Here is an 11312-nt window from a genome sequence, read left to right as displayed (position 1 = left end):
ACGACACTTCAACCTAGTGGACAGATATCAGTGAGATGAATTTTGTTCAGGTACTACTGCAGTTCTCCTGTTGATTTGAGTTCAGGTGGTTGCTGTTTCCTTGCTCTTCTCAGCAATGCTCATAGCAAAATGGAAGAAAAACTCCCGTGAAATGATAAAAACCTGGTGTGGGGACAATGACTCTCTTAGTCAAGTCAGCAAAGGCAAAAATCAACATTTGGAGTGGGTTTTACAGGAAGATGTTAACGAGGGGCAATGGTGAGAGTAGGAATGGGTCCAGGAACTGTTCCTTGCATTGCCGAAATCCTGTTTATGTAGCATTAGGAAAGCCAGTTGAGAAAGTTATGAGAATAATCGGGGTGAACCATGTAGACATTCTCTTGTCATTCACTCCCTCTCCTCAACGTGGGAGCAGGGGGAAGACATCTCCTTAAATCCACATATTTACATCAAATTGTTCCTGGGCTTTATTAGTGCACCTGGAGATGAAGAGATTGATGCTCTGGGTGGATTTTGCTTGTTGTCAAGCTTCTATTCCCCATGGAGTGGAATGCCTCTGAGGTCTCAGAAATCAGTATAAATATATCCTGAACACTAGAAATTACAGAGGGCACTTGTCTGCCCTTGCAAGATGCAGCAGCAAATCACCCTTCTAAGGAAAGACTGCTAAAACCCATTCTCAACATCTGCTTGAAGATGAATGTGGCTTCAGTCATCATCTGGAGGAACAGCCAAACTCATCCCAGGCGCTGAAGGAGCTGCATGGACCCTCCAAGTTTCTCCATCATCACTGTGCCACCTTAAATTTAATTTCTTATGGACCGTGTCTGCTGAAAACTGTGTGTTCATCTCAGCTTTAAAATGCCCACGCTTCTGCTCTGCTTTGCTTCGCAAAGGGAAAGGAAAGTCAACAGGAAAAAGATTTCTTCAAGTGGAATTGTTCCATGTTGGTTTTAGAAAACAGCAATTATTTTCCAAACGTACCTGTCATTTCCTAAGGAAAACCCAAAATGCATTCAATGGCTGTGCTGGTTTGGGCTAGGATAGAGCAAATTGTCTTCGTAGTAACAGCTATGGTGCTACGGTTTGGATTGGTTCTGAAATGGTGTTGATAAGTCAAGGGTGTTTTAGTTATTGCTGAGCTGTGTGGGGCTTAGTTGCCATCTGTGGTTAAACCTCGACCATAGAATAGTTAGGTTTGGAAAGGACCTTAAGATCATCCAGTTCCAACCCAGCTTCCAAGAATTGCCTAGTTATTGACCTTCCTGCTGCGTTGAATGCGCCCAGGAAGGCAGAAAGAGGAGCGATGAAATGCTGAGCTAAACCCAGGTGGGTGTTCTCACTGTTGAGCTTGAGGGTTTGGTTTTAAGACCCTCTTGTAGCCACTAGATGGAGGCTTGGCTTTTCCAAGAGCTATCCAGAGTCCAACTGACCCTCTAGCAGGATGGGTTCTGCTTCCCTTTGTTGACACCGAGGAAGCTGAGGGTCCTCTTGAGCTGCCCGCATCGTTGTCTGTTTTGCTTGTGTCCTGCAGGTTGATGCATTACAGAGGATGACACCCGTCAATCACACTGATGTGCATGAGTTCATTCTTTTGGGGCTGACCACCCACCCAGACCTCCAGGTCCCCCTTTTCATGGCTTTCCTGGCCATGTACATGGTGACCCTTTTGGGGAACTTTGGGTTCATTGTATTGATCAGGACTGATCTTCACCTTCACACCCCCATGTACTATTTCCTCAGCCATTTGGCTTTTGTCGACATCTGCTACTCCTCCGTCATCATCCCCAAAATGCTGGTGCAGATTTTGACGCTGGAGAAAACCATCAGCTTCTCGGGGTGCGCAGCCCAGCTCTGCTTCTTTGTCACTTTTGGGGTCACCGAGTGCCTCTTGCTGGCTGTGATGGCCTATGACAGGTACGTGGCCATCTGCAAACCCCTCCTGTACCCCACCATCATGTGTGGATCAATGTGCTGGTGGCTTGTGGCTGGTTCCTATGTTGTTGGTGTCTTCCATGCGGTGACCCACACCACTTTCATCTTTACCTTCTCCTTCTGCCACTCCAATGTTATCAACCACTACTTCTGTGACATTGCCCCACTCTTAGCTCTCTCCTGCTCCAACACCCACTCCTACGAGGGGGTCATCCTTGCTCTCGTCAGCATAAACTGCCTCAGCACCATGACCATCATCTTTATCTCCTATGCTTATATCCTCCCCTCTGTCCTGAGGATCCGCTCAAAGGAGAGCAGGAGAAAAGCCTTCTCCACTTGCACATCCCACCTGATGGTCGTCACCACGTTCTATGGGGCAATCTTGTTCATGTACCTGCGCCCCAGCTCCACCTTTGCTTTGGATGAGAACAAAACGGCCACGTTGTTCTACACCATCATGAACCCCACGTTGAACCCCTTGATCTACAGCCTGAGGAACAGGGAGGTGAAGGCTGCCCTCCTGAGAGCAGTTGGGAGAAGGCAGTGAATGGAGGAAGCTGGTGACCAGGAGGGTGTTTCCTTGTTGCTGTTGTTGAGCAGGACTCATTGCAGCACCGAGGTCTCTGTGAAGGTGTATTGAGGTGATTACTCTGTAATTTCTCTCTCATTTACAAGGTATCTGACACTGATTTGGCATGTAACACCTGCCTAGATGAAGGTGGGTGAGATGAAGCCCAACCTCATTCATCACCAATGGTCAATGAGCACAAACAGCTCCTCCAAACACCTTGATTCATCCTGTTCATCACTTTGCTCTGTTCAGTCACTGCAGAGACAGCATGGACTACCCTGGGCGTGGGTTTCCAGGTTGCCAAGGTTCAGAGGTGAACTCAAAAGAAGAGCCAGAAATTCTCTTCTTCTGGAGCGTCTCTGAAACCCAGTGCCTACCGGGATGGGTGAGAACGGAATAGACCCAAAGGACCACAGGACATCATAGAATCAGTTAATAACTCAATCACACAAGTCTCCACTGTACTTTCTCATGATAAGGCTTGTGGCACCCTCAAATAAAGCTTTCCCACCCAAAACTTGGTTCCTACAAGTGAAATTGCAGGTCAAGCTGGAGGTGTTTGGTCCTTTGAAATCTCACAGTGTTGGTGCTAATTTACCTGGCAGTTTGGGCAATTTGAGCCTTGTCTTTGCTGCTCTTCTGCAGGGTGCAAATGTAAACAGCTTAATCACAAGTTGGGTCAATATCGATTGTTTCAGCAGTGATTGAATCATCAGCGTTGGATTTCCCAGCTCTTAAAGCTCTCTGTCAAAGAAGCAAACCCGGGTAAAAAATACAAGTAACCAACTTTAAAGTTGGGATAAGCTATGTTCTTGCTCAAGTAAATCTTTCAGCAAGTGGGTATTTCCTCCCAAGCGTAAGAACCAGGCACCTTTATATGTAATTCACTCTGTTGTAACTCCAATCTCTAAAGCAAATCGCATGAATCAGAGCCCAGAAATGCCTGTTTGTGTCCCAGCAATGGAAATCTGTGTGCATGCATGTATTTATATGGATATCTAGGATTATGAGATGAAACCTGGAATCCAGAGTGGTTTGGGCTGGAAGGGACCTTAAAGCTCCTCCAGCTCCAAGCCCTGCCACGGGCAGGGACACCTTCCACATGGAAGGAGCAGCTTGCTCCGAGCCCCTGTGTCCAACCTGCCCTTGAACACTGCCAGGGATGGGGCAGCCACAGCTCCTCTGGGCACCCTGTGCCAGCGTCTCCTTGTGCAATACAATACGTTTTTATTAGACAGACCATGAGGAGCTGTTTATTTCATGGCAGAGCAAGAGAACACCAGAAGAAGGAAGATCACAGAGCACGTGGATTTTGTGAAGGCTGTTGTACCAGTTATAATGGTTTGGTTATTTTTTAATAGCAGCAGATAGCAGCTAAAATACAAGTTATAATAAATCCTTTATCACTGCAATGCCGGTGATCCCACCCTGATTAATTCTGTCACGCTGCAGGCTGTACATAGAGCTAAACCCGTGTGCTTCTTCCATAGGGATGAATGGTTTCTCTGATTTTCCTTTCTGAATATAAGCCAGGCTCTTTGATACCAGTTTTGCAGTGATTGCTGATGGGAAAGCCGTGCTCATTGCACTGCAGAGATTTGCTGACAGTGGCGCACACCCCGTGAGCAGCACAGTGCTTTCCATGATCTTAGGCTAATATTGATCTGCTATTCCCAAGTTTTCCTGTCTCTTTTCTTGGTCTCTTCTATGTGTTTATGTTACAGTGGTTCCTTGTGGACCCCTGTGGAGGCTGTTCCATATCCCCCCCGATGCTGTGATTAAAAGGCAGGATGCCACGGTGTATTTTCATAGAACGCTTAAATATGGATTTTAGAAAGAGGAGGTGTAGGAAAAGTTGATAAAAAGGAAAAGATCTGTTCTGCCATTTTTTGGTTTTAATGGTTTCTTTTCTCCCTCATGATGGCACTTCTCCATTTCTATATACCCAATAGAAGAGTAACCCTGAAATAGCAAAATAGATGAAAAGTTACTGAAGAATAAATGGGGTTTTCCTGTTTTATGTCTGCAGTGTGCAAGCAAAATCGCCTTTAAGGAAAACCTCTATGGGGAAGGCTCCCTAAGATGCCAAATGTTCTATTCTACTTCAAAGGTTGATGATCTGAAAGGTCTTTTCCAACTCAGTTGATTCTATGATTCTAAGTCCTAGAATTACAGAATCACAGACTGGTTTGGGTTGGAAAGCACCTGAAGTTCAGCTAGTTCCAACCTCTCAGGCTTGGGCAGGGACATCTCACACTTGACCATGTCACCTCTAAAGACATGGTCTAGTGTGAGATTTTCATTATTGCTGTCACTAATTCATTACAGGAAGCACCGAACCTCTTCTTTTACACTTTCTTTGTTAGAACTCGGGAGGGTTACCCTGGAATGTGATATGTACCATGAGTATACATCAGGGAGACGTGTATTAGAATGAATGGAATAGGGAACACTTGGCAGAGTGACTGCTACCAGAATAAAACATTCATTGCTTTGCTAAACTGGTTTTTGATGAATGTTGATGCAAATGAAGCAGATATCTGATAAGGAGAGGGTTTGCCATCCAGACCCTGGGGATTGATGGCCTTTGTAGGTGCTGAGTGTCTCCATTAACTGTTTCTTATGGCGCTATGAATACGTCTTGCAGTGCTTTAGGAGAAGATGGCTGAGGAAAACCAAAGCAAGCAAGTGACAGAGCTGACTCTTGTGGGACTGACGGACAACCCGCAACTGCAAGCGCCTTTGTTCGTCCTCTTCCTCCTCATTTACTTCATCACGCTGGTGGGGACCCTGGGCATGGTTGTGCTCATCAGGAGCAGCGCTCAGCTGCAGTCCCCCATGCACTCATCCGTGGTGGCACCGAGGACGTTAATGAACCTTCTGATGGAGAAGAAAACAATCTCTGTCATCGGCTGCGCAACCCAGCTTTACTTCTTCGTAGCCTTTGGCACCACCGAGTGCTTCCTCCTGGCCGCGACGGCGTACGACCGCTTCATGGCCATCTGCAAGCCCTTGCTGTACTTGTCCATCACGTCCCACAGGCTCTGCATGCTGCTGGTGGCCACTTCCCATGTGCTTGGCCTGCTGCACTCCTGGGTGCACACAGAGTTCACCTTCAGCCCGCCTTCACGCCAGCCAGCCAAGGTCAACCACTTCTACTGGGACCTCATGCCTGTTCTGGCCCTCTCCTGCTCTGACACACGTGTCAGTAGGTGTCTGATATTTGTCCTTGGTGGGCTGGTGGAGATGGTGACCGTCTCGGCCGTCCTGGTCTCCTACGCCTTCATCCTCGCTGCTGTCTCAAGGATCAGCTCTGCTCGGGGCCGGTACAAAGCCTTCTCCACGTGCACCTCTCACCTGGCTGCAGTCACCATCTTCCACGGGTCCATCCTCGCCCTGAACTTCCGAACAGGGTCTGGCAGCAGCCTAAGCACGGATAAGGTCTTTGCTGTGCTCTACTCTAACAGCCCCTGCAGAACAGGGTAAAGAGGCCCATGTCCAGCTCTTCCTGCCAAAAGGGGCTTTTGTTCTGAGGTATCAGAAGTACTTAATGAGAGGACCTCTGTCATGTATTTGATGTGAGAAGTTTGTGTCTACAGCCAGGGCTTTCTGCTTTTTGTAGGTCCCTTCTCTGCAAAGATTGAAGCAGAATCATGCAATGAAGCTCTCAGTATAAAACGTATTTCCCGACCCTCAAACCTGTATCTTATATTGCTGGAATTCACCATTGTGCCTCCCCTGCACGTTAGACTGAGGTTCCTATTGCCAGTTCACTGAGTCGGATCCACCACACACAGGACTATGGCATTCAAGACTTCCCTTGGAAAGGTAGCACCAAGTGTGGGTAAACCTTTGAGCATTTCACTTGTCTCTGCTTTGGAAACTTTCTTAAACCCAAGAGGAAATAAGGACACCAGAGTGGGGTAATTCATCAGACAGTGATGAGCCCTCCACATGACGCTGCTCATCTAGACTCCTGTTTCCACCGAAGCTCGGATCAGATGATATTTTGAGGTCCAGCCTGGGCTTTCTGTGGCTCTATGATTCTATATGTACAGTCTAAGCCAAAATATCCCACAAAATGGTAGAAAACAAGGCGTGGTGAAGGTTTTGAAGGAAGCTGTCCGATATCAAAGGTCTCTGTCCTGCCAAGTTCTTAATGACATCAAGCATTTAATGACATCAATTCTGGCTTCTTCACTGACTGCAGGTAGGAGCCACATTCCCCCCACATGTAAGACAATGTGTTCTCTTAATACTGTTGTTTTTCAGTGCACATAAACAGCGTGTTCATTATAAACATACTTTCCAAATAGAAGTTAATTCCTACTCACATCAGCTAAAGGATTTTTCCCCCATCAGTGTGTTTTGGCTTCTTTGAGACCGGGATAGCTCTCAATTACCATTGATTCTGTATTCAGGATTGTCTTTCATCAACAGAACCTTCCCACAGGCTTAATTCTTATATGAAATCCACTACTGGGTGTTTCCCAGTGTGCTTGAGCATGAGCTGGGCATGGACATGGGATGTGGGTGCTGATCTCGAGCTGGAATTCCATTTCTCTCGCCATTTAGGTAAAAGGTCATGTCAAATGAATATAAAATACCCCTTAAAATGAATGGGAGGAGACCTGATGTGCCCAAATTTTCCTTTACACTGGGTGGTCTCGGCACAGTTCATCATCCTGTGTTATGAATGATATTGTCTACAATTTTTTCCTTTATGTATAATCTATTGTAAAGCTGCAGCCTGGGGAGGGATTCGCCCTGATATTCAAAAGTGCAGCTTGAGAGCTTGATTCCCACCAGCTTCTTCTCTTTGAAAGGCACAAACAAATGCTATGAATCTTCTGGAAACTTTTCTCTGACTCTTTTTCAGCAAGCAAATGTAAAACTACACTTGCTCTTCCCTCCCACCCCAGCAGCTTTAATAAAGAGCTCGCAGGTAAGAGGGAGGAATCTTATTGGAGCAGAGAACAAGGTCAAGAATCTTGTAAGAAAAATAATTACGAGTGACAAAAGTTATAAATGAATAAAGCTGATTGGTGTTTCCTGTGAGGAAAAGGAGCCTGGGATAATTGAGGGTAATTTCTCCCTACAGACTGGTGCCTACAAACTGAACTGAAGTTTGAGGTTCCTTCTCCTCTTGATTTCCTTCCAAGGAGCATGTGATGGCTGGGTTTCTTTCTCATTACATACTGTCATTGACTTCTGTGCAGGATCTGTGGAAGAACATAAATAAAGTCATGTGGATTAGTGAAAATCTCATTGTTTTAGTGCATCGCAGTCTTCCTCAGTTAAGATGAACTGTTCATGTCCTGGATGACAGAGCTCTTTTGTGTAACCAGTGGTTGAAGAACCTCCTTGTGCACTTGACCAGAGCCGTCTTCACGTCCTTGTTCCTCAGGCTGCAGATGAATGGGTTGAGCATGGAGGTGATCATGGTGTAGAAGACGGAGGCCACCTTATCCAGGCTCCTGTGGCTAGATAGCGGTTGTAGGTACACGAAAAACGTTGTATCATAGAATAAGCCAACAACCATCAAATGGGAGGCGCAGGTGTGGAAGGCTCTGGCCCCGCTCTGTGCTGAGCACGTCCCTTATGTGGAATCCTTTGATGAAGACCTGCTGAGCTGGTGACTCTGGGCTTCCACTGTATTCAAGGATGAGAAATGGGCATTTTGAGGCAATGATCAACTATCCCAGGGTGAACTAACAGGCCTTTATCCCCCTGAGCAGCCTCAGCTGCGGCTCCATCCCCACCCTCCGCCCATTTGTCCCCCTTCTCTATTTAATCTCAGCCCAGGGAGGTTGAACTTCATAAGAGGAGTTCCGGTTCCCAGTTTGGCAGGAGGTGTGCACGCCTGTGGAATCCTCTGATGAAGACCTAGGTTTGCTCATAGACTTCCCTAGCAATTGCTGGACCTGACCGTGGTTCAGGGCCTGATTTGATCTGACTTGGCCTGCTCTCGTACCTGTCTTGTCATCACCAACTTGCCTGATGATTTGGAGTCTTGGCTGAACTTGGCCCAGGTCTCTGTTCCTGCCCTGCTTCTCTTGCTCAGGTACTGTGGGGTGGTCCCTGCACCCCATGGTGCTCCCCTTTGGCTCTGTTTAAAGAGATTAAAGAGAGAAACCCCTGTGGTACTGGCCAGGTTTCTGCAAACCATCCTTGGGTGGCATGGTTTAGTGTGAGGTGTCCCTGCCCATGGTAAGGGGGCTGGAACTGGATGATCTTAAGGTCCTTTCCAACCCTGACTATTCCATGATTCTATGAAATTAAAACCTTTCTCTGGCTGCACCCAACAGCCCAGCCAGAGCTCACTGCTCTTGCACACGCTCTCCATTCAGACCATGTCCCTGCATGGGCAAATTAGGAGATAGTCTTCTCAGTGAGGAAAATAGAGTAATGAACTGAGCATTCCATTCAGTGTTATTCTCTGGTCATTAGTGTCTCCTCCATTTCAAAATATGATATTAGAATTATGGTCTTTAGTAGATAGGCAGCACTTTTATTTGGAAATGGGTTTCAAGTCTTAGTAAAGACTCTTTAGTCTTTCCAGCTTCAATGTTTCTTTGCTTTGAAGATGCTGAGGTGCCATCTCTAAGAAATGCTCTTTCTCGGTAACTTCAGGACAGTTTCTGATCTTGTTCTATTCTGTCCCCCAGAAGAGAAGAAGCTCATCTCAGGTTGAGGAATTAACAGCTCCAGATTTTTAACTTACGAAATCACTAACGAAATTTTTCAGCTAAAGCTGAAGGGGAGAGAAAACACGATTGCCATCGGTGATGTGCCCAGTGAGGCTGCTGGCATCGTATCCCAACCGTCTAAGATAGAAAGTAATAACCGGTAAAGGCAGGAGTCTGGGGTAGATGCAGCCAAACATTGGCACCCAACACCCTGTAGAACTGAACAGAGAAGAAAAGGAGACTTGGAGGGTTTACTTCTCCGAAGCTCGGATTTATAAAGCAAGCCAGGAGGTGAGAAAATCATTTTTTTCTCAGGATAAAGATGATTCTGTGCAGTACAGTCATGCAGATCCATCCATTGAGTCCAAGTGGAATTGTCATGGGAAATGTCATGGGAATTCTAAATACAAGTGGCTCTGTCAGCTTCCTTTGCTCTCGCTGCCTCCCCAAAGGGCCCGTATGCTTGTGCAAAGGAAACCAAAGGTAGTAGTAAAAAGATTAGAAAGTAAGAAATCGCTTTCTTGGGGAAAAATAGGAACGACAGTATGAATTTATAAAATGAGCTTAAATACTGGAGTCCAGTGGGAAAAACCCCTATACAGTTATATCCAGTGTAGATGCCAGGTATGTTTTTCCCAGGGCTGACCAAAAGGCAGCATATCCCCATAGCCCAGCACTGCAGCAGGCTTCCAACAAATCCCTCCTGCTGAAGGATCACTGCTGCCACCTTCCATCTGGACAGTACCCTCCCAGTCAGCTCTCTTTAGGAAATATCTAAAAGGGTGCTCAGGCACTGGAACAGGCTGCCCGGGGCAGAGCTGGAGTCACCATCCCTACAAGTGTCCCAAACCCTGTAGACAAGGCCCTTAGTGCCATGGGTTAGTGGTGGCCTTGGCAGTGCTGGGGAATGGCTGGACTGGATGATCTTAAAGGTCTTTTCCAACCTAAACAGTTCTGTGATTCTCTAAGTCTATATGTGTCACTTTATTTGTAATACCAGTTTTATACCTTTTATTTGTATTCCTCCGTCACACATATATATATTTACACACATAAACGCATATTACACATATTGGAGCTGAGGGACAAGGTCAAGAATCTTGCAAGAAAAGCGGATATTTCTCAGTGACAAAAGTGAGAATTGAATAAAGCTGATGGGTGTTTCCTGTGAGAAAAAAGAAGCCTGGGATAATTCAAGGTAATCTCTTCCTACACGCTGGTGGCTGAGAAGTGAAATGAAGTTTGAGGTTCCTGCTCCTCTTGGTTTCCTTCCAAGGAAGATGTGATGGGGGTTCTATTTCTCATTAAATACTCTGACTAATGTGCAGGAACTATGAAAGAGCCTACATAAAGTCATGAGGATTAGTGGAAAATCCCATTAGTTTAGGCGTTCTCACTTGATGTAGAGTATCCATGTCCTGCATGATACAAGTCTTGCATGTTGCCAGTGGTTGAACAACCTCCTCCCGCACTTCAGCAGAGCCCCCTTCACCTCCTTGTTCCTCAGGGTGTAGATGAAGGGGTTGAGCATTGGGGTGACCATTGTGTAAAAGATGGAGGCCACTTTATCCAGGCTCCCATGGCTAGAAGAAGGTTGTAGGTACATGAAGAATCCTGTCCCAAAGAAGATGGAAACAGCCATCAAATGGGAGGCACAGGTGTGGAAGGCTCTGGCCCTGCTCTGTGCTGAGCACATCCTCAGCAGGGTGCGGATGATAGAGATGTAGGAGAGCAAAATGACCACGCTCATCCCCACCGCGTTGATGGTGGCAAAGGCAAAGATGACCATCTCGCTGCTGTGCGTGTCAGAGCACACGAGCTTCAGCACAGGAACTTCGTCACAGAAGAAGTGGTTGATGCGGTTGGGACCACAAAAGGAGCCTCCAAACACACACCACGTGTAGATGATGGCACTGAGGAAGGCAAATAGGTAGGATGTTGCTATCAGCTGCCAGCAGACGTGGCTGGAGATGATGGTCACATAAAGCAGGGGCTGGCAGATAGCAACGTGCCAGGAGGTGACACTCAATAGTAGCAAAGGTGAGGAACTGCGTCATGCAGCCAGTGAAAGAAATGGTTTTGTCCTCTGATAACAGGTCTGCCAGCATCCTGGGGGA

At 46.6% G+C, this 11312-nt stretch overlaps 3 protein-coding genes across 3 annotated transcripts; 2 read left to right on the top strand and 1 right to left on the bottom strand.

Moving 5' to 3' along the window:
- Positions 1-1540: 1540 nt before the first annotated feature.
- LOC133270208 (olfactory receptor 5AR1-like) lies at positions 1541-2482 on the top strand. The gene has a single exon (XM_061455202.1). The coding sequence runs from the start codon at positions 1553-1555 to the stop codon at positions 2480-2482; it is 930 nt and encodes a 309-aa protein (XP_061311186.1). The 5' UTR covers positions 1541-1552.
- A 2685-nt stretch (positions 2483-5167) lies between these two features.
- Positions 5168-5992, top strand: LOC133270196 (olfactory receptor 5AR1-like). Its single transcript, XM_061455189.1, has one exon. It carries the CDS (start codon positions 5168-5170, stop codon positions 5990-5992), a length of 825 nt encoding a protein of 274 aa, XP_061311173.1.
- Positions 5993-10588: 4596 nt separating this feature from the next.
- On the bottom strand, positions 10589-11182 carry LOC133270195 (olfactory receptor 5AP2-like; the record flags this gene model as incomplete). Its single annotated transcript, XM_061455188.1, has 1 exon — positions 10589-11182. A coding segment is annotated over one exon (594 nt), but the record flags the coding sequence as incomplete, so codon positions are not given.
- Between the last annotated feature and the right edge of the window lie 130 nt (positions 11183-11312).

Source organism: Pezoporus flaviventris, unplaced genomic scaffold (assembly GCF_033815535.1).
Source record: "Pezoporus flaviventris isolate CSIRO_AGI_PZ_B2104156 unplaced genomic scaffold, CSIRO_AGI_Pfla_v1 ptg000019l, whole genome shotgun sequence".
NCBI lineage: Eukaryota > Metazoa > Chordata > Aves > Psittaciformes > Psittacidae > Pezoporus > Pezoporus flaviventris.
The sequence above is the reverse complement of the archived record's forward strand: the minus strand, read 5'-3'. Positions and strand labels throughout refer to the sequence as shown.

Coding starts and splice junctions, on each gene's coding strand:
- LOC133270208 (XM_061455202.1), top strand. CDS start 1,553: ATGACACCCGTCAATCACACTGATGTGCATGAGTTCATTCTTTTGGGG.
- LOC133270196 (XM_061455189.1), top strand. CDS start 5,168: ATGGCTGAGGAAAACCAAAGCAAGCAAGTGACAGAGCTGACTCTTGTG.